General features: G+C 50.4%; 11 protein-coding genes across 11 annotated transcripts; 5 read left to right on the top strand and 6 right to left on the bottom strand.

Annotated features, from left to right (window-relative positions):
- Positions 1-103: 103 nt before the first annotated feature.
- NECHADRAFT_62507 (uncharacterized protein) lies at positions 104-858 on the bottom strand. The gene is made up of 3 exons (XM_003046814.1): positions 661-858; positions 387-616; positions 104-338 (listed from the first exon to the last, which is right to left on the bottom strand). The coding sequence occupies exons 1-3, from the start codon at positions 839-841 to the stop codon at positions 306-308; spliced, it is 444 nt and encodes a 147-aa protein (XP_003046860.1). The 5' UTR covers positions 842-858; the 3' UTR covers positions 104-305.
- A 378-nt stretch (positions 859-1,236) lies between these two features.
- On the top strand, positions 1,237-2,372 carry NECHADRAFT_62504 (uncharacterized protein). The gene is made up of 2 exons (XM_003046988.1): positions 1,237-1,565; positions 1,611-2,372. The coding sequence occupies exons 1-2, from the start codon at positions 1,264-1,266 to the stop codon at positions 2,317-2,319; spliced, it is 1,011 nt and encodes a 336-aa protein (XP_003047034.1). The 5' UTR covers positions 1,237-1,263; the 3' UTR covers positions 2,320-2,372.
- Positions 2,373-2,853: 481 nt separating this feature from the next.
- NECHADRAFT_83270 (uncharacterized protein) lies at positions 2,854-3,891 on the bottom strand (the record flags this gene model as incomplete). Its single annotated transcript, XM_003046813.1, has 5 exons — positions 2,854-2,860; positions 2,892-3,397; positions 3,449-3,574; positions 3,648-3,667; positions 3,720-3,891. 5 exons carry the CDS (start codon positions 3,889-3,891, stop codon positions 2,854-2,856), a joined length of 831 nt encoding a protein of 276 aa, XP_003046859.1.
- Positions 3,892-4,525: 634 nt separating this feature from the next.
- Positions 4,526-6,320, bottom strand: NECHADRAFT_46366 (uncharacterized protein; the record flags this gene model as incomplete). The annotated part of the gene is made up of 4 exons (XM_003046812.1): positions 4,526-5,067; positions 5,111-5,699; positions 5,744-5,916; positions 5,969-6,320. The coding sequence occupies 4 exons, from the start codon at positions 6,318-6,320 to the stop codon at positions 4,526-4,528; spliced, it is 1,656 nt and encodes a 551-aa protein (XP_003046858.1).
- A 2,725-nt stretch (positions 6,321-9,045) lies between these two features.
- Positions 9,046-12,258, top strand: NECHADRAFT_83268 (uncharacterized protein; the record flags this gene model as incomplete). The annotated part of the gene is made up of 7 exons (XM_003046987.1): positions 9,046-9,171; positions 9,331-9,385; positions 9,471-9,962; positions 10,026-10,756; positions 10,815-10,949; positions 11,004-11,128; positions 11,193-12,258. The coding sequence occupies 7 exons, from the start codon at positions 9,046-9,048 to the stop codon at positions 12,256-12,258; spliced, it is 2,730 nt and encodes a 909-aa protein (XP_003047033.1).
- Positions 12,259-12,604: 346 nt separating this feature from the next.
- Positions 12,605-14,000, bottom strand: NECHADRAFT_46144 (uncharacterized protein; the record flags this gene model as incomplete). The annotated part of the gene is made up of 2 exons (XM_003046811.1): positions 12,605-13,883; positions 13,933-14,000. 2 exons carry the CDS (start codon positions 13,998-14,000, stop codon positions 12,605-12,607), a joined length of 1,347 nt encoding a protein of 448 aa, XP_003046857.1.
- Positions 14,001-14,384: 384 nt separating this feature from the next.
- NECHADRAFT_83266 (uncharacterized protein) lies at positions 14,385-15,666 on the top strand (the record flags this gene model as incomplete). The annotated part of the gene is made up of 3 exons (XM_003046986.1): positions 14,385-14,541; positions 14,696-15,102; positions 15,226-15,666. 3 exons carry the CDS (start codon positions 14,385-14,387, stop codon positions 15,664-15,666), a joined length of 1,005 nt encoding a protein of 334 aa, XP_003047032.1.
- A 769-nt stretch (positions 15,667-16,435) lies between these two features.
- On the top strand, positions 16,436-17,071 carry NECHADRAFT_28119 (uncharacterized protein; the record flags this gene model as incomplete). The annotated part of the gene is made up of 1 exon (XM_003046985.1): positions 16,436-17,071. A coding segment is annotated over one exon (636 nt), but the record flags the coding sequence as incomplete, so codon positions are not given.
- A 610-nt stretch (positions 17,072-17,681) lies between these two features.
- Positions 17,682-19,474, bottom strand: NECHADRAFT_83264 (uncharacterized protein; the record flags this gene model as incomplete). Its single annotated transcript, XM_003046810.1, has 6 exons — positions 17,682-17,816; positions 17,878-17,972; positions 18,051-18,580; positions 18,632-18,812; positions 18,948-19,162; positions 19,218-19,474. 6 exons carry the CDS (start codon positions 19,472-19,474, stop codon positions 17,682-17,684), a joined length of 1,413 nt encoding a protein of 470 aa, XP_003046856.1.
- A 1,088-nt stretch (positions 19,475-20,562) lies between these two features.
- NECHADRAFT_46417 (uncharacterized protein) lies at positions 20,563-22,837 on the bottom strand (the record flags this gene model as incomplete). Its single annotated transcript, XM_003046809.1, has 10 exons — positions 20,563-20,663; positions 20,731-20,994; positions 21,069-21,121; positions 21,190-21,325; positions 21,397-21,518; positions 21,866-22,004; positions 22,066-22,144; positions 22,206-22,223; positions 22,365-22,721; positions 22,784-22,837. Coding segments are annotated over 10 exons (1,323 nt in total), but the record flags the coding sequence as incomplete, so codon positions are not given.
- A 1,244-nt stretch (positions 22,838-24,081) lies between these two features.
- Positions 24,082-25,470, top strand: NECHADRAFT_21494 (uncharacterized protein; the record flags this gene model as incomplete). Its single annotated transcript, XM_003046984.1, has 1 exon — positions 24,082-25,470. A coding segment is annotated over one exon (1,389 nt), but the record flags the coding sequence as incomplete, so codon positions are not given.
- Positions 25,471-25,749: the final 279 nt, after the last annotated feature.

Raw genomic sequence — 25,749 nt, 5'->3', positions numbered from 1 at the left:
CGTCGAGTAATTCACTCCTGTCTCAGATTTAGGGTAGGTTCGGCTCCGTTTGAAACGTAACGACAACCTTGTCACAGAAAAAGCAACAGTGAGTGGGAATACAAAGAGCCACGTGACTGACTTATGCAATGCATTGTGTATTCTACTTGTCCAACTTCTCCGAAGAGGTCTTGTCACCACGTGCGAACCAGGCCTGCAGCATGTCGCTCATTGACGAGAAGTATTCCAGCATGACCCTAACGTTGTGCACTCTGACAGAGGATCACACAGACATTCTACAGAAAACAAGACCACCGCTATCCTGTCTACTTCTTGTACGCTGCTGCTGCGCCCGTGTCCTATGCATAATTTAGTACAGTGACGTCATGTGGTAGCAGAAAACTCACGAGATAAACCTGGTAGTATTTAAACCGATAGTTTCCGCCGGCGGCCGATCTTACAAGCTCGGCCCTCGCTGCCCAGTCAATCTCGGCCGAGCCACCATTCTTGAGTTGGAGGGCGACCGTGCCGTAGAGCATTACTTCGTCGGAACCTTTACCAAAAGGAAAGATTTGGAAGAGCTGATGTTTGCGTGAAGCCACTGCTTCCCACATCCCTTGTCTCAAGGTTGTAATTTCTGCAAAGTCAATATCACCTCAATACTACAAGAGAGTGTCTAACCTGAATGACCGGCCGCCTTTTTGGACGCGAGTACAAATGTTGCATCCTCTGTAAACATGTCGACATACTTTTCGGTTTCTCCTGGTGTATCTGAGACGCTGTAAAAAGACTGAAGGAACGAGACAATGTCGGGATGAACCGACTGGTCCTGAGGACACTGCACGCTGTAGGAACCATCCATCTCGACTGTCAAAGTACTGTACGTCTGGTTTGAAGGATAAAAGTTGTGGCCGTCTGCAAAGACGGTCGTACTGCGACACCCAGCATTAGGTATCCCGGTTGCCGACTCCCGAGACATCATCGGAACTCTGTGTCAAGTGGCGTTTCGGCAGCAGTAGCGTCGATCTACCCCGCTTCCGCAAAGTCTGGGGAGTTAATCGGGTCGCGGGTGAGTCCCGTACGTCCCGGTGCATTATCCGCTCCGATCCTTGCTTCATCCGTGCCGCCATATGGTGCATTGTCCGGTTGGACTACGCGGCGATGTAGGTGAGGAGAAGTCATTAACGTTGACAAGTAGTATTATAAAGAGGCTTGATTGAAGTGTCGACTTTGTTTCATCATAGTAACCACTGATATCCCACACATCTATCACATATCATCACAATGCTCGGAAAAGTTGCCTTGGAAGAAGCTTTTGCTCTCCCCCGATTCAAGGAGCGCACAAGATGGTGGGCAGGTCTCTTTGCAGTCGACCCCGATAAGCACGCTGCCGAGATCAACGATATTACTGAGCAACGCATCAAGTACATGAACGAGCATGGCGTTGGATACACCATTCTCTCTTATACAGCACCTGGTGTGCAGGATGTGTATGATCCGAAAGAGGCCCAATCACTGGCAGTCGAAGTCAACGACTACATCGCTGGTGCCATTAAGGAACATCCTGATCGGCTCGGTGCTTTTGCGTGAGTTTATTATATCCCTTTGGAAGCATCCGCTAATAATCGTAGCACTCTATCAATGCATGATCCTAAGGAAGCGGCAGAGGAATTGAGGCGATGCGTGACCAAGTACGGGTTCAAGGGCGCCTTGGTCAACGATACCCAACGAGCTGGCTCTGATGGTGATGATATGGTCTTCTATGATGGACCGGAATGGGATGTTTTCTGGTCTACGGTGACCGAACTGGACGTTCCATTCTACCTGCACCCCCGAAATCCCACCGGAAGCATTCATGAAAAGCTCTGGGCGAAGCGCAAGTGGTTGATTGGCCCTCCCCTGAGCTTTGCCCAAGGAGTTAGTCTTCACGCTCTCGGCATGGTTACCAATGGTGTTTTTGATCGACACCCCAAGCTTCAGATTGTCCTCGGCCATCTGGGAGAGCATATTCCCTTCGACATGTGGCGTATCAACCATTGGTTCGAAGACGTCAAGAAGCCGCTTGGACTTGACTGCAAGTTGACAATCCGAGAATACTTCGCTCGCAACCTTTGGATCACGACCAGCGGCCACTTTTCGACATCTACTCTTCAGTTCTGTCTTGGAGAGGTTGGAGCTGATAGGATTCTCTTCTCGATCGACTACCCATTCGAGTCATTCTCGGATGCCTGCACCTGGTATGATGCACTCGCTATCAACGATGTGGATAAGAGAAAGATTGCAAAGGACAATGCCAAGAAGCTTTTCAAGCTGCCTAAATTTTACCAAAGCGAGGAATAAGTTGGAATTCTGATTAGTTAAGGATAGAATCAAATAAAACGTGAACTATTGAGACATCATTTGGTCGTGGTGTATAGTGGTGAGATTTGACCTTCAATGTGCCCTTGACAGCAACAGCCTGCCATACATACAAGTCCTAAGTGTAATAAATGAGTAAGCTTGTCAGTTATATTCACGGTCACGACACTGGCCTGTCTAATGACAAAGTTACTCAAGGAGTCACCATTAACTACCGGCTTTTGTACAAGAGAGTGAGCCTCCTTCCAAAGCACCATTGCTTCAACAGATGACTCTGACCTAGTCCAAACAAGCATGTAAGCTTAATTGCCCATCACTCCTCCAATAGTCACTCTGGCACAACTGTTTCCGTGGCCGAGCAACTAATCTATCGTTCTCAGTTGCCGCATCGACCCACTACTGTCTTCTAGTAAACTCCATAGCGGAAAGGAAGGAAAGTATCTTGTAAAGAAAGGCTTGATGCAAGGCAAACAAGCACATATAAGTCCCGACCAACACTCAATCAGACTGCACAGGTTAGCACCTGTTGGTCATTATTAAACCGGGCATCTTACCTCCATTTAATGCTATTTCCCCATTCGTAGGTAATATCCACAGTGTTGACAAAGATAGTTGATATCAAGCGGACAATGCTGATGGCAGAGACACTGGTAAGACGTAAGTGTGCGGATCGCGAAATGCCGAGGAAGAGGAAGACAGACAAGCCCCCCGCCATTAAGATCATGGCAACCCCAACCTTCCGCCCCATAGGGACCTTCATAGGACGCAGTATCCAAGTCGGAAGAAACAGAATGGCGAGATCTGTTGCTACATTACACGCAGCGCAAGCAATAAAGAGAACAGAGATAGGTTGACAGCCTGCATCAGTGGGTTTGTAACAAGGGATGACCATTTGTCCGATACACAGAGCCAAGCAGTACACGACAACGACGAACAGCACTGCACACGTGCAGAACTCAAAGGATCTATCTACGGAGAACCGTAAATAGAAGAGCAGGATTGCGGCCTTGATGACGAGTGTGCTCAGAGCATAGAGGGGAACACCTGCCCACTTGCTTAACTATAGATAAATATGTTAGTCGGGGCTCCAATAGGACTCTGCAAGACGTACATCGAGCAACAGGCTGAATTCTTTTGGTGAAACGTTGAAGATATGATCTCCACTTCCGAGCCGAGCTGCTATATATGATGTCAGCTTGCGTCTCTGGGCTTGGACCTTGAGGCATACAGATGCAAACTAGAACTGATTGACATAGGTTAAAGATCTGTATCATGATTAGAGACGTATCCGACAGTCGGGGTCAACATACTGTAGCGATAACGACCAAGGCTAGAAATCAGCTGTCAATCGGTTTCCTGCCACAACATGACCAAAGGCTTACTATCGTCTTTATGCCATTTGTTTACAACATGCTGAGAAGTCCATAGGCGTAGCAATACTATAGGTATCGAAAAGACTGGCATGAAAATGCCAGTATAGAATAGACTCGTGCTGCCTCCCTGCGTATGAGACATGAGTCCAACCGGAGTTGGAACTGGAGGTTCATCGCCCATCCTGACCGGAAGATGGCACTTCTAGCCGTCAATTATAGCGCTTTTGCTGGAAAAGATGTTTCGTGTTGTAAATATTCTGCTAAGAGGTGATGGATGAGTGGGCGATGACATTGAAGTGGGGAAACAGTGGAGGTTGCTCAGGGCAGCGTGCTCGAGGGGAGATGTGTCTGTAATTAGGGCTACTATTATTTTACTCCTCAGCTAGACCGTAAAGAAGGTTTGTCCGGGTGCAGAGTAGCTCATGAAGAAAGACCAACGATAAAACAGAGAGGCAGGCCAGAGGCGCCACCATTCCTTAGAACACTAGGTACCGGCCTGTATTTGAGTCATTACGTTCCGGAATGAACTAGCCCCGGCATATTCCAGGAGCTTAAGGTCCGTGATGCTGAAACCATGCGCCAGGGCGCATTCAGGGGTAAGGATGCTAAGCCGGAAACGTAAGTAGCGATAATAGAGGACATAATAATCAAGTCAGCGTCATGAAGATTGAAAGAGAAATAAGCATCCTAGTAGAAATGACACTGTAGAAAGATTACAGAAAAAGATGAAAGACTATCCCCCACTATACTAGCCATTCGTATATAACGGCGCGAACCGCAGCATATGCTTCATAAAGTCAAAATGCTCCAACGATCTAAGAACGCTCATCCTTTGTTTCCATCAGCTCTGTTGGCAACAGTGCCGTGCTAATAACACAACCCAGCATGACACCTCCAGCCAGGTACAAGACACTGTTGATGTCTCCTTCGCCTCCTGATCCAGTTGATTGACCGTAAAGATGCTGAGCAATGAGGGGACTGACGATACCAAACAGTCGGCCCCAGAACCCCGCAAGGCCACAGGCTGTACCGCGAACAGGTGCTGGAAATGCCTCAGGGGTCCAACCGTACAAAACAGCATTAAACATGGACTGGAAGAAATATTCCATGGCAAAAAGTCCTTCGTTTTTAGCCCTCGTGTCCACAGTAGAGAAGAGGAGGATCGATGTGCCCATCAAGGCGGCAGACAATACCATGGTCCATTTTCGCCCAAAGGCAGGAATACGATACATCATGGCACCTAAAAGTACACCGACGATTCCTGGAGCATATGTGTATATGTACGCCGCATAGGTTGAAGATAGACTGACAGACTCGGAGCCATTCTTGAGAGCCAAGATGCGTGGCAGGTAAAAACCTGTCTGGGTTAGTGGTGTTCGAAATGGGACATGGCAACTTACCAGCCACTGTGAAGCCCCAGAAATCCATTATGTATGTCAACCAAGTCAAGATCGTGAGGCGAGTCATTTGGAAGCCGTCAAATAACATCTTGTATCGGGACAGCTCAGACTTGGTCTTCTCTCTCCACTCGATGTGCCGACTTGTTCCACCTAGAGCAGGGCTCGCACTAGAGCTGCTGTCAAGGGAACTCTGCTCGGATTCTAGAGACTCAAACATCTCGACCGTAAGGCTGCACTGTTTCCCGTTTGTCTTGGCCATGTGTTGAAGTGTCTGCAGCGCTTCGTCATCGCGTCCTCGGTAAATGAGATACTTTGGTGTCTCTCGGAACTTGAAGATAAAGAACCGCAAAATGAAGATAGACAGCGTGATTGCTCCGAGGGTGAATAGGAGATATCGCCATCCCATATTATCAGCACGTGAACAGCATGGTGTCTGCGTTACGTTGTCATTGCATGAGGGGAGTGGCTCAGCCTCTGAAAAGTTGGGAGAGCATGAGTAAACTGGAATGAAACCAAACGCTATGGCGCTGCAGATCACGACGCCAATAGGTTGAAAGATGGATAGGCACGCCAGCAGGAATCGTTTATTCTAGAAACGTTAATACTTTCGACGCACTGAGCCTGGCTACCAACCTGAGGGATGAATTCGAGCGTGATTGTAGTGTCAATAGGAATATTGCCGCCGACACCGACGCCAACAAATGCGGTCAAGACGAGAAAGGTGTTGTAGCTGTTGGATGCACCCAAACATAGCCCGAAAACTGATGAGATGAGGCAGGTTAGGTTGAAAGCCCAACGGCGGCCTACTCGGTTGGTGGAACAGTCAGTCTGAGTCCTTTTGCAGACCGGGAGGCGTACCAATAATGTCTGCTAAAAGGCCCCAGACAAAGGCCCCGGCGGTCAGTCCAGCGTTGAAGCTGGTTGAAATGTTGCCCGACTCATCGTTACCAAATCCCAGCTCTTGCTGCAAAGGGCTGAGCACTAGGCCAAAGGCTTGAGCCCAGAGCAAGTCAAGCATGTACCCAAAGCCACAGAGACCCCATATGTACCACTGGTATCGTCCCATGCCCTGGGCATCAATCTCGCGGTTGACCAGAACGCATTTCTTTTCGTAAAGTGTCAGGCCATCAAGGCCATGAAGGAAGGGATAGTTTGAGGCATTTCTCGCTGCTTCTGGCTCGGGAGCTGGTCCAGTATTGAGCGATTTCATCGCTTGAGTGGTGGGCATTCTCGTTGTGTCTTGCGTCTGTGCGATGAGGGGTCTCTGGAATGACGCTCGATGATTTACGCTTCAACGCGGCAAAGGAGGCAAGATATAAACGGTCAGACGATGAAAAAGATTCAGATAGTCAGTTGATACAATCTGAACACGAAGTACAGTAGTTTGAATCAGTTAGGGCGTTGTTTAGGTCGATTCTAGAGTCGTTGATGTCATGACTCTGAGCACCATGCGGGTCAGCCGTCACACATGACTCGGCGAATGAGAGGGAAGCTGGAATGTATTGTCAGCAGGGATATCACTATCTTGCAATTATTCCTTTGCGCGAGGGTGCAGGGGTTGGGAGTTATAGAGGCTTGGTACAGCAGCGACTTGTCCTTCTTCAATTCCGCAGCTTCATAGCCGGCTTTCATCTTGGAGATTCTTCGGGCGCGATGATAGATCAATCAGATCAACAAGCCAGCGATAGACAGGAAAACCAGTTGAATGTCGCCCGGGCCTATCCAAGACAAAGAAATGCCGTTCAGAGATGACATCCTGATAACTCCTGGTCGCCTTCAGCTATTTTCTCAAAACTCCTCACCCTTCCGACACAACCCATGTACCTCCTCCTCAGCTTTGTCCCCCCATACTCCCAGTAGCCAGTTCCAAGACCTGCTTTAAACCCGACAACAAAATCAGGGCTTCCATCTTGTCACCAATATAGAGCTTGAGAACATGCACGGCATTCTTTATTGTGCGTGCGTCGGTTTCAAGCTCTACCAGGGCTGCCAATGTAATCTTTGCGTATCAGGTCGACACCAAGGGGTCATCGTATGTCATGTTCGAGCCACCACATAAAGCAAGAGGCTAGTCCTCGACGGAGGAGAATTGCAGCCATGCGCTAGCAAATGCGCTAGCAAAGATGTCAGTGGGATATCTTGAAGAAAGAAAGTCAGCATACTTGATAACTCGAACTCAACCTTGTAAGATGTTCTGCGCCTTGTCGCCGTTTGCAAGGCAAACACGTTGGAGGACACCACTTGGAGATTGATCTAAAGATGTACCACGTGAGCCACGCGTTACATCAGCGCGAATAAGGCCTACTGACCTAGATGCACGAACAAAGCCGGAGACAATGGGTCTGTGGGATCATTCGTGTCAATGATGGGATTTCGAGTGTGGCAATCTTCCCGAACTCTACTCAGCGAAAAGGCATTTGGTCATTTCAGGGGGTCTATGAAAGACTGTCTGGGACGAAAACACTCACTCGCCAATTAAAGATTTGTACCTCGTCAGCTTCCTCTATTTTGGCTGTGATCAGTTGTTCCATCTCACAGGGCTTCTTCTATGATGAAGGCGGCAGGTGGTATCAAGTCATCTATCGAGGACTTGTTGGTCTTCTACAAAGTTTTCATGAAGGCGGTCATGAACCAGTTCGATGACAGTACAGATTCCTTAGCAGGAGTACCGCTGGAAAACTGTCGGATGATATCTTCTCACCACTCGACTCTTCTTGCTTCGTTTCTGCGTGAGAAGGGCTATGCGCTTGGCTGGGCTCGCGCCCAGCTGCCTGGCCAACTGGGTTGTATCTCAGCCAACCCGGTTATTGGGGATGGGCCTGTATCGAGAAAGGGTGGCCCATCAAAACTTGTCTTGTGCCATCACGGGCTCATGCCTGGGTCTACTTCTGTGGTTCTCCTTGCCCCAGAGCTCTAATCCTTAGTTGTGGCCTTGCAGAGCTCTATGCCCCCAACCGACACAGCTGATTTCATTGGTCAAATGCTGCTTGAGGCACTCCCAGAAGTCCCAAACCCAAATGATCATGTCCAGCTCACCAAGGAGTTCCACGAGAAGGCTCTCAACAAATTCGACTAGACTGGAGAGCAAGTGGATGATGATAGGATCCCAGGGACTCGCCCACGCCCACTGTCATGGTATAAGGGATGGTATTGGCACAGGTTGGAGAACTTTTTCATCGAAATTACCAATCGTCAAGGAGAGGCTGGCCCCGAAAGGACCTTTTATGACTGTGAACGGGATACCCGAACAGTCGTATAAATTGGAGCATTACCACCACGACACATTCTCTTGGCTCATGAGCTATGACAAGACGACCCGCAGGGCGAGAGTCATGTTTTATGACCCTGAGTACTTCTCAGTACAGTTCCGGGAGGGCAAGGACGGCGTGTTAGAACTACTCTGAGTTGCGGACGGCAACTTTGAGATATCACCACTCATTCTTTCGACCAAACAGCCGGAAAGTGGAGATTTACCGCAACCAGGGCTGCCATGGACCACTCGGCTGTTCTCTTGGGGTGGTGGCCATATGTTGGAGGCTTGCCTCTACCGACCGTTTTTTTTTTTTCTTCTTTTTTTTTTGGTGACTGAGCTCAAGTTGCTATGGGCAATATTCACGACTTGATCTAGGGAGTTAGTATATCTAATATACACAAGACGTGATTCTATAACATTGGTGTTTAGCTCCGAGCTCCCCTCGACGCTACTGTACCCCGCACTCCTTAGCGGTCCGGGTCGCTCTTCGGCTCTTGTTTTTCTCGGGTCGGCCTCTCGCCGTCCGTCTACTGCCCCATCTCCTTGTCTTTCGACCGATTGATCCATAAACCTTCTTCCACTCTACATAATCTGTTTGCATCTCTTCCCACTCCTTGAATCAGCAGTCACGGTAACCCAAGTCGACAGCAGGCTCTCATTGTTCGCCTCTCGCCGCGGCATCATGTCACACTCGCCCCCGCTTCCAATTTCGGACGACAACAATGTCATGGTCGCTAAAGATGTGGCAGAACCAGACCAGCCGGGCCGACAGCTCCAGGACATCAATTCTCGCTTCCCCAAACCCTTTGTATGCGACATCTGCAAGAGCAGCTATTCTCGAGTCGACCATCTTGCGCGCCACTTTCGTTCCCGTGAGAACCCCCCTTATCGCTTGTCTCGTGCGCTTTGTCGCATACCGCCCGCTGTTTAGCATTCATTACAGAGGCAGCTGACACCAGCCCCATAGACGGGCAACAGAAACCTTATGTGTGCCCCAATTGTAACAAAAGATTCGCAAGGCCGTAAGTCTCCTCCCCAATTTAGATGAATTACTGGATTGTCTCATCCCGCCCTGCGCTTTCGCCTGCTTCCTACTACCATTATCAGCTGCGTTCCGCACAGCCATTGACAATGGATTCAGAGATATCCTCAAACGACACGTCGTCATCCACACCGAACCTAATCCGGGCCACCGCGCGGGACCAACCAAGAAGCGGACCCGCGTGGTGAGAGCCTGCACTTCCTGCGCAGACTCAAAGCTTCGCTGCCAGGGTACTGACCCTTGCCAGCGCTGTCGTGATAAGGGTCTCAAGTGCATATATGCAAAACGACCACGGCCCTCAACGGTTTCTAGTGGTTCCACATCAAAAACGACTGCCCCGCGCATGGAGGCGAGCCCAGATCCGTCAGAACAAGAGGAACCTGCATGTCCCTCGGCTGAAAGAGAAGAATCCATAGGAATGCCTTCGGAGGAAGCCTTTGTGGATGCGTCTGATACCTCTTGCGCAAATCAAGTTGACCTCCCAGCTTCACAAGCACACTCGGTTTCCCACTCAGATACGACCAGGCAAATTTTCAGTCCGACGTCCTTCGACACAGGTACGCATTCAGAGCCTGATACTCCGTGTGCTTACTATACGCTAACATGAAACGATTATAAAGAACTTCTCACGGATGATGCTGATATTTTTGCGGATTTTCTCAAGGAGATAATACAGCCTGGCGGGGCCAACAACGACATGGAGTCAGATTCCGCAGGTTCCATGGACCCGGCGCTCAAGGATATCCTCAACTTCAGTGGATGGGATACACTCTCCTCCATGGACCATGATTTTCCTAGTGAGAATCCGTGGCAGCTACCTGCGCCATTCAGGCAAGAGGCCCTACATAGCCCGAGGCCTGCCAGCCTGCGAGGATATGGTACCTTATCCGGCGCCGAGATCGACTTCAAGCAATCTCTATGGTCCTGGACACCAAGAGAGGGGGAGCATTGGCGAAGCCAGACAACAGAACTCATACCATGCCTCGACGATCTGGTTTCTGAAACTACCGCACAGAACCCTCAGACCTACGTGTGCCCCCGAATCCTTTCATCCACCAGGCATCGACTTCTTAGTGCGTTGTTGTCTGTTGCCGGCGAAGCTAATTATGAGCGCGTCCTCTCAACTTTCCCGTCCGCGGCTACTCTGGACTACTTACTGTCAAGGGATCTCCAGCGGCGCGGCGAAGAGCCAGACTCCTGGATACATCAGGCTACATTTGATCCCAACCTTGCCTGTCCACAACTCGTGATTGGCCTTGTCATCTCGGGGGCATTCCGCTGCGGCCATGCATTGTTCTGGAAGCTTGGCCTTGCCTTGCTTGAGCTCCACCTGGAGCTGAACCTTCGAATGGTAAAAACTGGGTTCTCATTGTGCTAATCAAAGTGCTACGCTAACCACTGGCGCCAAGTTCTCAAGTAACGGCCGGAATACGCGCTTGATCGCCCCCATACAGTCCTATGTCCTCACTATCGAAGCCGGCTTGTGGAGCGGCGATAGCAGGAGGTTGGAAATGTGTGAAGCCTTTTCCAGCTCCTTGATGACGGTTGGTACATCTGCAACACGATATACCATCAGCCAAAGATTAACAGTCGCCTAGATGGCACGGAGAGCAGGATACCTTCAACTAGATTCTTTCAAGGGCCCTTTGCCACATGCCGATGATAGCTCCGATGTGCTCGATTTGAAGTGGCGAATGTGGGTAGACCACGAATCCAGGAAAAGGTGAGCCTAATTCCATTGAACCGTCCATCTTATAGACACCTATACTTACTCGGGCTCTTTATAGGCTTGCAATCCATCTGCTGCATCTTTTCACGCAATTCTCTCTGGCCCTTTTAACGCCACCTCTCGTCACCTTCATCGAAATGTCAATTCCGCTGCCAGCAGCGAGATCGTTATGGGACGCCTCCTCGGCCGAAGACTGGCGGTCGGCCTACTTTGCCCTTGAGAACCAGAACCTTTCATCTTTGCCCTTACTGCGGTCCTGCTGCGCAAACTTTAGCCCACTTTTGCAACTGGGCGATGTCCATGACGCCAGATGCACGGCTCTCGCCATTCTCTCAGGCTTATGGCTCCACGTGTGGCAATACAAGGACCGAGTCAATGCTCGCAACATTGCTCCCGATTCCATGCATGCAAACAACGCACTAATCATACAATCACTGCAGCAAGAGACGCGGGAGGCGCTTGAGGCCTTCAAGAGCATCCACATACAATTGAACGGGTCTATGGAACCATCTTTGCAGATCCTGCACGAGCAACAACTCATGCACCTTTGCATATCCTTGGAGGACGTGCAATATCTCGCCGGAAAGGCTGGAGAGACCGAAGCTCGTCGCGTTCTGCAGTTGCTTAACGTCTGGGTGAGTGCCCGTGCCTCTCGCCAAGCAATCTGGCATGCTGGCCAGATCATCAGAGCCGGCCGGCAGGAGCTCAACCCAACACTGCGAGCGTCCACGGTCATTGCAGTCTACCATGCAAGCCTGACTCTATGGGTGTACTCGATTCTATCCACCAGTCAACAGCAGCTGCAGGGTCTTCATGTGGGAGGCGAGCCCCTAGCATTGATGGATGGTGGTGATACCCCCGCAGTCCAGCGATTTCTCCTGATGTCTGGAGCTAAGGCGGCCATTACTTGTCATACTGGGGACATGCAGCCCATACGGATCCACATCTCGCAGACTCCAACCATCATGGCAACTATTGCGAGCTTGCTTTGGGAGACCTACAGAACCACGTGCCAGCGGGAGTGTCCTAGCCTCGTGGACAATCTAACTCGTTTGATGGATCGGCTAGGGCGAGCCGCTGAAAGCATTCATTACGCTGCTGATTTATGCAACCTTCTGATGTAGCTTGTGTTAGCATATTTACGGTAGCTTTAATGTTGACTGCCTTGACCCTAGGCAGGTTGAGTGGCACTGAGAGCATACCAGAGTAGGGAGGATTTGATATTGCCGATGACCAAATATGATTAACCCTGCTACAAGGTGCCGAAAGTTATCTCGATGTGCTATCCGATTGATTGTGTATCACAAATGTATTTAACTACACGATAGTCCCACGCTCGCCTAAAGATCTTGCTAGGAGACTTTATAACAAGAGAATGGCACGATAGGAAGGAGAACATGATTAAAGGAGTCGTGAGCTGGAGACTTGACTCAATGTTTTCCACACCTGCTTAACTTGAACGCAAGCGTCCTACGTCGAAGCAGGCGCCTTGAACCGCACCTTTAGCGGCTGCCACTTGGTCTTTTGGTAATCCATCTGTCGCTTTTTGCTGTGCTTCAAGGCCCACTCAGTCACACCCATCATCATGGACGTCTCGAACATGAACGCCATGCTTGACGTGCCCACCTTGACGGGCTTCAGCTCGGCATTAAAGGCCTGTTCAAAGGTCTCGCTGTCGGGTCCGTGTCCAGACATGACGTTGTGGATCGTAGCGGAACCCGGTTTGACTCGGCCGTCTTTCGATGCGTCATATTCTCCCTGAATAAGACTCGCAAATTCGGCCATTGTGTTGCGGTGGTAGAACGGCGGTCGGAACGTATCCTCTTGCACAAGCCAACGGGGCGCAAAGATGGCCAGGTCACAGACAGACGTCCCGGGAGAGTCAGAGGGGGCTGTCAAGACGGTATAGATGCTAGGGTCCGGGTGGTCGTAACTGATGCTCCCCATGACATTAAAGCGCCCAAGATCGTACTTGTAGGGATAGTACAACCCATGCCATGCCACTATGTCAAACGCGCTGTGGTCTTGACGAAGTTGGTAAAGCTTCTCGTTGAACTTGGAGACGATGGTCCATTCAGAGGTGGTATCTTCCTCGTAAAAGGCCAAGGGAACCTGGAAGTCGCGGGCATTGGCCAGAGCGTTGGAGCCCATGAAACCAAGTTCGGGAAGCTTAAAGTGCCCCTGATATAATTCAAGCGTGTAACCCCGAACGGGACCGTCTGGCAATGTGACCCGGTGCCGAATACCTCGTGGGATGACGAGGATTTCATTAGGCCGAACGAGTAGCTTGCCCAGCTCAGTCTGAACATCTAGCACGCCACTCTGAAGGACAACTAGCATGTCCCCATCAGCCGAGTGATAAGCCTGCTTCGGGGGCATGTCTCTTGTAGCGCTGAACGCGTTGATGCTGAAGCCAGTCTTAGTTCGAGGCTCGCCACAGCCGGCAACGCGTCGCGTACCACCAATCCAGTCTGTATCCTCAATGTCGAATGGGTCGAAGCGGAATTGATTTGGCAAATAGTGAAGTTCTGAGTTATGAGCTGTTACCGGGCCTGAACTGTCGGCAACAACAAAGTCTTCGTAATCCTCGTGAGAGGCTGAGGGAAGAATTCGATAGACCCATGTCTGCTGGTTGTCGACTCTGGGCACTGTGAACGCAGTGCCGGAGATCTTCTCGGCGTAGAGGCCGTAGGCAGGCTTTTGGGGAGAATTCTGGCTTATTGGGAGTGCACCTGCGATGGCTTCGGTCCTGAATTTTGCGTCAGCCGGAGATCTTGGACAACCAGTTGCAGTCTCACTCATGGTACGACTGGAGTCCGTTCTTGTACTCATATGTATCAGGGCGCTTGAAGTTGGTTGTCGGCATCTTGACGGTTTGATATCAAATGTCCTTTCGTTTGTAGAAATTGCTTATTCTCTTGGAAGACCACACCATTTACCTAGTTCATCCAACCACCTTAGTTATACGTGGTTGCGATCTAATACGAGTATGTGCCAGGTCGATGCTATGTGCGGCCCCGAAGCCCGGAAGTTGGAGTCTGCGACCCGGTGGGGGAGCTCGCTCCTCGGAATGCCGTGACTCATGGCGTGACAACTTGACAGGGCTCCCGACAAGCCTCCAAGACCTGACACTTGACTAGGCTATCGACTTCGTCTTCTGCATTTTGTAACCTTGTCTCTAATCCGTTCTACTGTTTGTCGGCTATTTGTTCTTCATTTTACATTGCCGAGGCCAAACCTACAAGCTGGTATGGCCGACTATATGCATCATGCTGAACTTGATCCTGAATGGGTTGAATTCTCTAGAACCTTTACATCTCCCACTGTCCCCAAGGATTTGGCGCTTGCCAAAGAGTTTGCCAACCGTTCCCGCACTGAGCTCTTCAATAGAGTGCTCGGACCTATTGGTAAGCTCCCAGCCCGATGTTTGGTGAGGTTTCTACGTGTCTCGGTCAAAAGATGAACCGTAACCCAACTTTTGCTTCTTTCGAGCAATGTGCTTTTGTGGTCTTGCCATTCTATGAATTTTTGTTAACTCGTTATGATTGCGGAATTTCACAGAAGGGGTTTCAACTTGTGATCTCTCTATCTTTACCAGGGACGGCAATAGCATTGCAGTCCGTCTCTACTTTCCCGACCCCAAGTCTGCCACTGCAGTGCCCAGCGACAGAGGCCTTTATATATACCTTCACGGAGGCGGATGGCTTTTTGGTAGCCTTGACACTGAAGATGTACACTGTCGTCTGCTCGCTATCAGTCTAGACTGTGTTGTATTAAGCGTGGACTATCGCCATACACCTGAATGGACATTTCCAACGCAATACTACGACGTCTTTGATGCTATCGACTGGATCCTCAATCTCGATCGACTGGAGGAGTATGGGATCAGCCCAGATAAAGTTGTTGTCGGTGGTGTTAGTGCTGGGGGAACACTATCCGTTGCGAGCGCAGTACGAGAAATAGAGCAGGTGAGTGTAACAAAAAAAAAAAAAAAAAAAGGCTGTGACATCAATTATTCCTGCATGACATTAAGCCCCCTTATCCTCATTGAAGGTGTTGTGACGCGACTAATACCTTCTTGCTTCACCTAGGCTACGCATCGTATCAAAGGCATCAACGCTTCCTTACCGAGCCCTATACACTGGACGCGTTTCCCGCGCCATTTGGTCAAGGACGCCTTCTCCTCATTTGAGCAGAACGCCAACGCGCCTCTGCTGCCAATGGCGCGACTTGAATACCTACATTCACTCTTGGAGGCAGATCCGGACTCGCCCTATGTGTCACCGTTTCTACTACCTGATACGGTACTGCAGCAACTCCCTCGCATGGCATTCCACGTGTGCGGTGCCGACCCATTGAGAGACGGCGAGCTACTGTTTGAGGAGAAACTGAAGCGACTCGGGGTGGAAACGAAAATTACAGTCTTTTCAGGGTGGCCACATGCGTTCTGGAATCTGCCGCAGATCAAGTCTTCCGTCCTGTTTCGCCAACAAATGGTTGACGACGCAAAGTGGCTTCTGGAAGGTGCTTGACAAGGATATTGAGCAAGACATGACCAAGGTAGTCTTACAAATACAAATTATTTGCATGTCTACTCTTACTCCCTTGGTCACAATGGCTTTTTTGGAGCATTCTGTTTTCACTATATTGTAGGACCTTGTGCATAAATGAAAGGCCTACCGCAGCTGCCTTTGCTCCTTCTCTAGAGGTTGGCGACATCAGGGCTCGTGCAAACGTTGACGAGGCTAGAGAAAAAAACCTAGACTACCTTGTATCGTCAGCTCAGTGTTTTTATTCCCCGCAGGCCAGGGTACTATCAAGCCGAGGTGGTCCACTTCGGCTAGGTCTAGCCTACGTCACTCTCTCCAAGGATGCATAATTATGGACCTGTAATCTTGTACCGGGTAGATAGTGTTTAGAGAACAGCAAAGATGAAGGATTGAATAGGTTATTCGGCCAGTACTAACTAGAATATCTCAGAGATCTTAACACTGGTATGCAACATCTTTCATTCCAAATAGAATAGCAAGCTCGTCCAAAATGTGCTTGTGGAACCGGGAAAGCGCTGGGACCGTTCGGGAGATCGGGGCTGATTGTATGGATGCCAAAGTCTCGCGGGACAAAGTGGACTTTTATCCGAAGTCACTCTGCCCGAGGATGCATTCTTTGTAACCAACACTCCGGTTGGGTAGTGCCACACTGTGTGCGTATTAAATGCATAAATAACCACAGGTTTGTCTGTAGCAACTCGCCGTACCTCCGCAATTTCTTCATCAAAGCCTCCACACTGTTCATGAAATGTCTAACCCTGTCGCCTTTATCACTGGTGGATGCTCTGGAATCGGACTGGCACTATCCCGTCATCTCCTAGGCAAAGGATGGCATGTTGCCATGATAGATCTTCAACCGCCGCCTGGCCAATTCCATCAGCATGGCGACTCAACATTGTTTCTCAAAGCAGACGTGTCGTCCTGGGAGCAGCAGGTAGACGCCTTTGCCCAAGCCTTTGAGTGGAAGGGAAGGTTGGATATGGCTGCCCTGAATGCTGGGATCGATGACCGCGACGACATCTTCAACTCGGTCGACCCAGCCACTCTGCCGAGAAAGCCCAACATGTCTCCTTTTGACATCGACCTTCTTGGCGTTTACTACGGCATCAAACTCTTTGCCCACTATGCATCCCGTAACCCAAACCCAGGAGGCAAGATCATCATGACGTCCAGTGCCGCGGGCCTCTACGGCTCTGCTGGCATGCCGCAATATGCGGCTGCCAAGGCCGGCGTTATCTCCCTGGCACGGTCACTGGCGAGACCGGCTGCACAGCACAACATCACCATCAATGCAATCTGCCCGATGATGGTCAACACCCCACTTCCCCCGAGAGCCTTTCTGGAAGCTTTTCCTAAGGAGCATATAACACCGATGGAGATTGTAATTCAGGCCTTTGACGAGTACATGGATTCCAACAGGGGGTTTAATGGACAAGTATGCGAAACAACGCCAAAGGGCGTGGTGTACAGGGATCCCATCAAGCCGTTGGGTGATTTGTCAGAGTTGGATGACTTGGCGCAGAAGAAGTTTGTTGAAGTATTCAGAGACAGGAACGTGAGGTATGCAAGAGGTGAATAGTTGGCGTGTTTGCGATCGTGATGGCTCAAATAAACATGTTATGTCTCAATCATGAGTGGACTGCTGCTAACATTGTGATTCAACCTTGCCTCGATATTGTTGAGCTTGGAAGATTTTGTATACGCGAGAATATATGAATAGCTGACATGATAACATCATTAAGTCTTCTCGTTCTTCCTCAAAGTGTCAGCTTAAAGGAGATGATGGGCTTGTCATGGTTATCTCTTTCATGTACATCTTTACTCTGGCGAGCACGTTACAGACAGTACGGAGTTTGTGTTTCAGCTCATTGCGGCCAACGTAAATAAGTCATACTCTACCCTGTTTAGAAGCTGGAGGGTAGTACGTCTACGCTAAGCAGTCTTTCCTTTCGCGCGCTACCCAACACAAGCATGAGCAAGGATCACTGGCTAGCCACTCAGTCCTCAACAATCTCCGCGAATGCACGTTCGATGAGGGCAGCATGCTCTGGGCTGCGGGGCTTGATCTCAATGGGGAATGCCGGATGGTTGTGGACCTCCCAGGTGGTGTTGAAGGTGTCAATCGGTTGGCCCTGGTCTATCGTTAGGCGGTCGTGCTTCAAGATCATGGAGAGGAAGTCAATGTGAACTTACCTGAACCTGCTCAAAGTCGAAGCAGTATGTCAAGCGTGCACTGGCTATCCACACGTTTGTGTCACCGACATTCCATCCAGCGCATACTCGGCGGCCTGAAGAATAGTTAGTCAAACCAATGAACATAGAAGCAGATATTGGAGGTTATGCACCGGCCCCAAAAGACCAATGACCCTTGAGTGGGTTCTTGAGATCATCGTTAAGGAACCGCTCTGGCTTGAAAGTTAAAGGATCGTCATATTCCTTCGGGTTCAGAGCAATCGCCCACGGGTTCCATGTGAAGACAGTGCCAGCTGGAAACTTGTAGTCCTCATATTCATCGTCTTGGATCAGCTCTCGAGGTGTGCCACCTTGGATGAAGGGTCGCCAGCGGAGAATTTCTTTGGCTGCTGCCGTCATGTAAGGCATCTTGTCACGATCCTCGAAGCTGGTGAGTCGCTCGGCGTTTCCACACACGGCATCCATCTCTGCCCTGGCTTTTTTAACCCACTCGGGATAGATCGCTGCACAAGCAATGCATTGGCCGATGGCGATACGTGATGTGTCACTTCCCGCCTCCATAAGCGTGCCGAAAATAAACAGCTGCTCGTCATCGTCGGTGTTGATGTCCCCCTTGGCCTGCAAATAGTCAACAGCAAAGCATGGTTTCGCTGTCCCGTCGGCGATCTTTTGCTTGATCAGGTTGACTTCTCGGAGATAAATCCTAGGTTCCTCAAGTTAGTACCAGTGCCGGCACAAGTCGACGAGCTACTACCTTCTTGTGTTCTCAAACCCAGACATGCCATAAGAGCGCCACCATTGCATCCACGATGGGAGACTAGCCAGCCAGTGGAACAGATCAACTGGGTTCGTTCCAGGCTCGATGTTGCACAAAAAGGTCTGGGCTGAGTCGAATAACTCGACAAGTGTAGGATCATCAAGATTAGAAGACCTCCCTAGGACGACAGAGAGAATAACCGAGTTGGCGAAGAGCTGATTGGCACGGAACCACAGTTAGGGTTTGCGGAGATAGTTATGCAGCAACTTGCGTGACTCGATGTCTTGATAGGGCTGAAACTTGTTGGCCTGACGGGTGCTCAGGATCTGATGCATAATCTTTCGGATCTTCCTCCATCGTTCGCCGTAAGGCATAAGCAGGAACCGATTGTTACCGGACATGAGCTCCTGTGCCATGGGGAATCGCGGGCGTGATGAGTAGATGGCAGAGCGCTTTTCCAGCAGGTCTTCGACCACTCTGGATGAATTCAGAAAGACCCATGTCTTGCTGCCGAGCTGCATAGTAAACCTGCTCGATAAGTCAGCTCTCTTCTAGCCTGAAATATCCCGACGTGAGCACCCACATTTCACCATGCTTCTCCGCCAGCCCTTTGAACCACATGCCTGCCGGATACTGGACTTGTAGTGTATTTCCTAGGAGTGGCAGACCGGGGACTCTACTCGGTAGTTTGTACTTTCTGTGCCATTGCCACGAAGCAAAGAGCTGCTTGGTTACAAAGGTCAAGATTATGAGAAGGATAAACAGAGGCCCTAGTTTCACTTGGGCTGGTAAGTGCTTGGACAGAAACGGCAATAAATCTGCCGTGTAGGAGTATGACATGGTCAGAGCTTCTATCAATAGTGGGTGGAATAGAATGTGGTGTCGCGGGGAGATAACTGGGGTTGAGGTGTCACTTCAAGGGATGGTGATATATGTATTTCAGCTTGCAAAATAGTATTAGACATTGGCTGTTTTGGCAATATTAAAATTCAATGACCCCAATTCGCCCCTGGCCACTCAAAGCAGGAACAATTGTCAGACTTCCGAGGCCGACGAGGGCTCGCTGTATGGGCCCCTGTGTTGCCGAAGTGGGGGCGCCGGTTCAAACGTATACGGCACGCTGGGGACTGGACCAGCTCGGGGAGCTATCCTACCCGTTCTTGTGAGAAGAGAAGTCTCTGTTAAATGTGGAACGAGATCCCTGCGCATGGCAGTCAACAAGGATATGAATCTAGGGCCTGGCACCACTGCAGAGAAGTACTTCTGACTAGCTTCATTTTGGCGGTATTCCTACTCGCTCTTGCGAAGCTCCCCATAAGCCTCTTTGTACTCCAAGAAATCGGTTCCGGCCCATGGAAACGAGCGAAAGAGGGTGAGAGGTGAGCAAGGGAGCCGTTGTCCGCTACCCTGGATGAAGGGCATGCAAACAAGCTTTGACGCGTCAGCCTGCGTCCCCCATCGGGTCGCTGATGGCTCTATTCGTGGAATGTGGTAATTGGAAAGAGGTGCTTGAAAGGGTTTCCGGAGGGAATTGATCACTGCCAATGGGCAATCCAGGCTCTAAGAATACTCTTCGTGTTTCAGTAAACGTCTCTACGTCTCGTCACACATTGTAGGCCTCGAGAGGGTGTAGATAGATTACCTTAGTGGGTTAACTTTCTTCATATGGCGTTCATCGTTGATTGTGCTTAAACTATTGACCTTGTCTGAGAGGGAAACTGGCTACGATTACAAAAAGCATATCCCTCATCTACTATTCATCAGCTAACCCCTGGGGCCAAGTCTGTTTACGCTACCAAGCAGGTCAGGGGCATCAAGAGTGAAAGTTATAAAATTATGGGTGGGAAAAAAATTGGCCCATTGATCACTGGGAGAAATGGAGTCTCGGGCCTGACAATAATCCACCATGACGATTTCCAGCTCGTGCATCACTCAACCTGAGCCACTGTCGCCTCTGCCATTTTCTCGTCCAGAGGGGCATCAATGTCTTTACTGAAATCCTTCTTCGGGTTGATCGCGAAACATGCAGCTAGAGAGGTAGGGTTCATTAGCGAGTGACTTGACAGTAAATGGCCACACGTTCTGAGTCAACTTACGGATGAAAGCACAAAACGCCATGGCTGCGAGTGCAATCCAGACACGACGAAAAGACGAGAGATAGGCCTCTTTTAGGGCATGAACAGCCGCTTGCATAATTCGTGGAGTCATGCCGGGGATACTCGCTAGAAGCTTCTGGTCCTGGGTAGTGAGACCCTGTATCAGTTGAGGTAGGTCGTCTGGATCAACACCCAGCGGCACCACAGCTCCTGCAATAGACGGAGCAAGGTATTTCTTCATTGCTGAATTGAAGATTGCGTTGTCTGCCCAGGAAGAATTGGAAATATTGAGTTAGAAATCCGCTCGACCTGAGGCCTGAGAAGTGCAGCCGACTCACAGATTGCAAGAGCTACAGAGCCCCCAAGAGACCGCAAAGACAAGGTCAAGCCGCTGGCAATGGCACCAATGAACGCGTGTTAGAATAGCATGGTGCTAATCTCGATATCTGGTCGACTCACATGAGTTCAGGAGGGGCGCTCATCTGAGCTGCCGTGACTACGGTAGTCAAGGTCAACGCAAAGCCGATACCCAATATAACCGGGTAGCACCAAGTAACAGCAATATTGCTGGACAGCTTCGCTGTTGCCATCAAGACTGCGATGTAGTTAAATAATGCCTGAGCAAAAAAAAACAACAAAAAAAAACAAGCTGGAATGCTGGCTTACCACCGAAGAGGATGTAGAGCACAAACGAGAGTGCTAATGGAGCTCGGATACTTTTCATCAAAGACGAGTAGATAGCGACGCCGAAGGAAGACACAATGGCCGCGAAGAACGTGACGGAGAAACTGGAGCAGAGGCACGCATGTAAGCCGCCCAGTATCAGAGCTTGCTACTATGGGGGTTTACCTCAGTCCGATTTTGAATTGGTCCGTCTCGTACAAGGCAGACACCTGATAAGAAAAAGCACTGTTTACGACCTAACAAAAGAAATGAGATGATGTGGAATGCAAGGTGAATCGCGTCCTCATGGCTTACCAAAAAGACTAATGCGAAATGCCGTCAGCAAACTTGGACGAGAGACAAGGATTGGCCAACTTACCCATCCCTTCAACAAACATGCACCATATGGCAATGGCGAAGTTACGATCCTTGCTGCATTGGAATGTAAGGGCAAGCTCCAACTGATCGTGACATATTTGAGTGGACTGACGAGAACAGACGATGATGTATCATACCGTCCTTTTTGAGTTTTATCTGGTGGAATCCGAGGCTTAGCAGCAAGACGCATGATATCGCGAACGTGGCAGAGACACGAGCATCTCTCCAGGAATCTGTCAGCGATATGGGAGTTAGAATAGGGTTTAAGCTGGAAGACATTGGTGAATGACAGACATGGGTTGTCCGCCCAAGTGAGCGCCATGGAAAAGAGAACAATGCCTGACGCAAGGAATGCATAAGCAACCCAATCAAGCTAAGTGTACATGAAATTAGTCTTGCCCGCACAGTTGAAGGAGATATGAAGGAAGAAATACCCTGAGTAGCTTCTCTCGCTGAGGTAGTGTCTGCAGTGGTCTGGGAGGGGGGTTGTAAAGCAGAGCGCACATGAGTGCTGAAAAAGCGAGAATCCCGGCAGTGATGTAGTAGAAGATTCGAAATCCTTCATGGTACTCCACAACAAGGCGTGATCCAACCAAGAGGCCAAATATAGCACCTGTTGCAGTAGCAATGCCGAGGCCAGATTGCACAACGGCACGGTATCGACGGGGCACGATCTCAGACGCCACGGCAACCAGGAGAGGCTGAGAGCCGTAAGACAATCCGCAGATGACACTTCCTCCAATCGCCATGCCCATGGATGCGGCGCGGGAGATGATGATGCAGCCAATCATCCCGCAGACAGTAGACAAGACAAGAAACCACTTTCTACCCCAGTAATCTGCCGCCTGAGAAAATGGAGGCCCCAGTGCGCTGGTGACGATGGTGATTGACTGGACCATCCAGGTGATGTTGGAGCTGCCACCGACTACAGCAGCTAAGTCGCGGGCATACTTGACATGTTGTGAGTATGCCGGATCCCGTACAAGAAGGGGGAGGAGTGTCATGTACATACTGCACCTGCTCCGACGATCATGGCCAGCTGAGAGAAATTGATGCAATAAAGCGACTGTTGAGAAAAGTGTCAAGGCTTGTCTTGGGAGAGAAACTTGAGGGGGTTGAGGGCTTACAGAAAAGACAAGTAAAGCCCCTATGTCGGAACGGATGTGTTGCTTTGGAGCACTGACAGCGATGTTTTCATCCTCGACAGTTTGCTCCATGTGGGTTGCGTCACCCTCACTGGTGCTCAGACCTTGGAGCATCTCCTTGGTCGGCATTTTCATAGATGTATGCTGTTACAAAGGTAAGGGACTTCAAGATGGAAAGATATCTGGCTCCCGGCTGAGAATTCTCAGTCTTTTTGAACTGCGGAGCCCGTGGGACCAGCTTGAGGGGATATTAATCATACTTTATAGGCGCAAACTAGATGTCCAAGAGACAGTATAAAGGATGAGACACTAAGCTTAGGTGGGATAAACCACCATCTCGGTTGGAGGAACATGATGGGTGTGCTCGAATTCGCCATGCGGCTGACTTTTGGAATTGCGCATCCCTTAGAACGATGTTACGAGAGAGGTAATGGTAAACGAATCATTAAGCCTTGGCGCTTTAAACCTGCCCCCTCATAACTTGCCATCGCGCCCTAGAGAGACAAGCTTGTAACCTTTTGAGACGTGATATTATTTGATCGAAACCTGGTCTCAAAGTGAAATTGCTTGACCGAAGAATACAGTATCTCAATATCTCTCAAGTCGCAGAAGTATCCTCCCCTGCGAAGCCTGAAGCACGATGGGCCGCGTGTCCGGTTTAGCTGCCGGCGGACAGCCGAAGGAAGAAGCGGGGAAGCGGAGAAGCGGGGACCGAAAGACAAATCCGATGTGGGGGAACCGGGGATCTCGAGTTGCGGCGATGATTGGCCATGCGTCAGGTTGGCCGAATAACCTTGACAACAATGTAATTCTACAGCTTCACTCATCTACTATATCAGCTGTACGAACGTCGCTGTCTAGATCCCTTTGGAATACTCGCTTTAACGGCTCAAGGTTATTTCCCTCGTTGTTTGGTCACTTACACCCTGTCTTCTTCTCTCTCTATCAGAACGACTTCCTAGCCACAGTCATGTTGCCGATTCTGGCGTCGTTCCTATTATGGCAGGCCGTCACCGGGTCTGCAGGCGAGGCAAAAGCAGTCACATGTGCGCCAGTCAAACTGCCAGAGCTCGATGGCCTCAAGGTTCTCTCTGTCACAGCAACCGAGCGAAAAGACCATACAGTACCCAAGTTTAAGATGCCTTACGTGCTGGACCACGACATCCCAGGACTGAACTTTTGCAACGTCACAGTCAAGATCACTCGCCCAGACCTGGGGGACCTTACCACCATTTCAGTCTGGCTACCTCCCCAGCCGAGCTGGAATGGACGCTTCATGGCCACAGGCGGTGGCGGATGGGCATCTGGCAACTTCAATCCAAGCCTGGGCCAAGCAATCGAGCAAGGGTTTGCCGCCGCCTCAACCGATGGCGGTCACGCCTGGGCAAGACCTAATTCAGACGTCGATCCCACGCCCTGGGCACTCAAGGAGGACGGCTCGATCAACTGGGGTCTGCTGCACAACTTTGCCGGCCGATCGGCCCACGATATGGGAGTCGTGGGAAAGGCAGTGACCGAAGCATACTACGGAGTCAAGCCTCACCACTCTTACTGGCTCGGATGTTCCAACGGTGGCAGGCAGGGGATGGCTGTGGCCCAGCAATATCCGAAGGATTTCGACGGCATCCTTGCTGCTGCACCTGGTCTGAACTTTCCTGAGCTACAGATGGCCAGCCTGTGGCCGCAGGTGGTCATGAAGGAAGCAGGTGTCTATCCTTCGGCTTGCGAGCTTGACTACTTCATGGACCTGGCTCTGGAGCAGTGTGACGCACTGGACGGCCTGGCCGACGGCATCATACAGAGCATTGATGACTGCAAGTTTGACCCGTTCCAGGCCGTCGGCCGAACGATCCAATGCGATGACTCGTCGGTCATCATCAACAATGCAACGGCAGCGATCGTGGCTAAGATAACTGCCGGTCCCACATCACCAGATGGTGAGAATCTGTGGTTTGGGATCCCACCCAGCTGCCAGATTTCAGGTCTTGCTGCCACCAAGGTTTCGCCTACTACTGGCCAGCGCGTGGGGGCTCCCTTCTTCGTCACCACTGGCTGGGTCAAGGCATTCCTGCAACGAGACCTCGCCTATGATGTCACCCAAGTTGGGCAAAGAGAGTACGCCTGGCTTTTCACGCAAACTCTACTGCAATTCGGATGGCTTCTCGGCTCCAACAACCCAGACTTGTCTGGTCTTCGGGACGCTGGTAACAAGCTGCTATCTTGGCACGGCATGTTAGACGAGCTGATTCCTTATAAGAGCATCGTGCAGTACCGGGAGCGCGTCGAGGAGATGGCTGGGGGCGCTGATGCCGCCGATGAGTTCTTCCGTCTCTTTTTGGCTCCCGGTGTGAAGCATTGCGCTTTTGGAAACGGACCCGTGCCGGTCGACCCGATCAATGCCCTAGTTGCTTGGGTTGAAGAAGGCATTCCGCCCAAGACCCTCCCTGCGGAAATAACATCGGACGGGTCGCTCATCAAGAGGGAACTCTGTCTCTACCCACGCAAGATACACTATACCAGTGGTGACCCTGCGAAACCCGAAAGCTGGACCTGCGTTGACAGCAAAGAGAAAGGATCAGAGCCAGTAGCAGGTGGAAGTAGGTGGACGGAAGGAGTGCAGAAGATCCTGGATAAGGTCCAACACCACGGTAAGCAGAGTTAAGAGATGTAGTAGTGCAGCACAGCCATTGGATCTTATTAGTTGTGTCTCAACTCCTTGGAAAGAACTGTTGGTGGAGAACTATGAGACCTTAGAATAGCCGTTAGGGGATGAAGTCAGCCTGGTAGAGGTATCGATAGATGCATAGTAGAGACACAATACCCGAGCGCTACG

Source organism: Fusarium vanettenii (genome assembly GCF_000151355.1).
Source record: "Fusarium vanettenii 77-13-4 chromosome 8 genomic scaffold NECHAsca_17_chr8_1_0, whole genome shotgun sequence".
Taxonomy (NCBI): Eukaryota; Fungi; Ascomycota; class Sordariomycetes; order Hypocreales; family Nectriaceae; genus Fusarium; species Fusarium vanettenii.
Note: the sequence above shows the minus strand (reverse complement) of the source record. Positions and strands in the feature narration are given on the sequence as shown.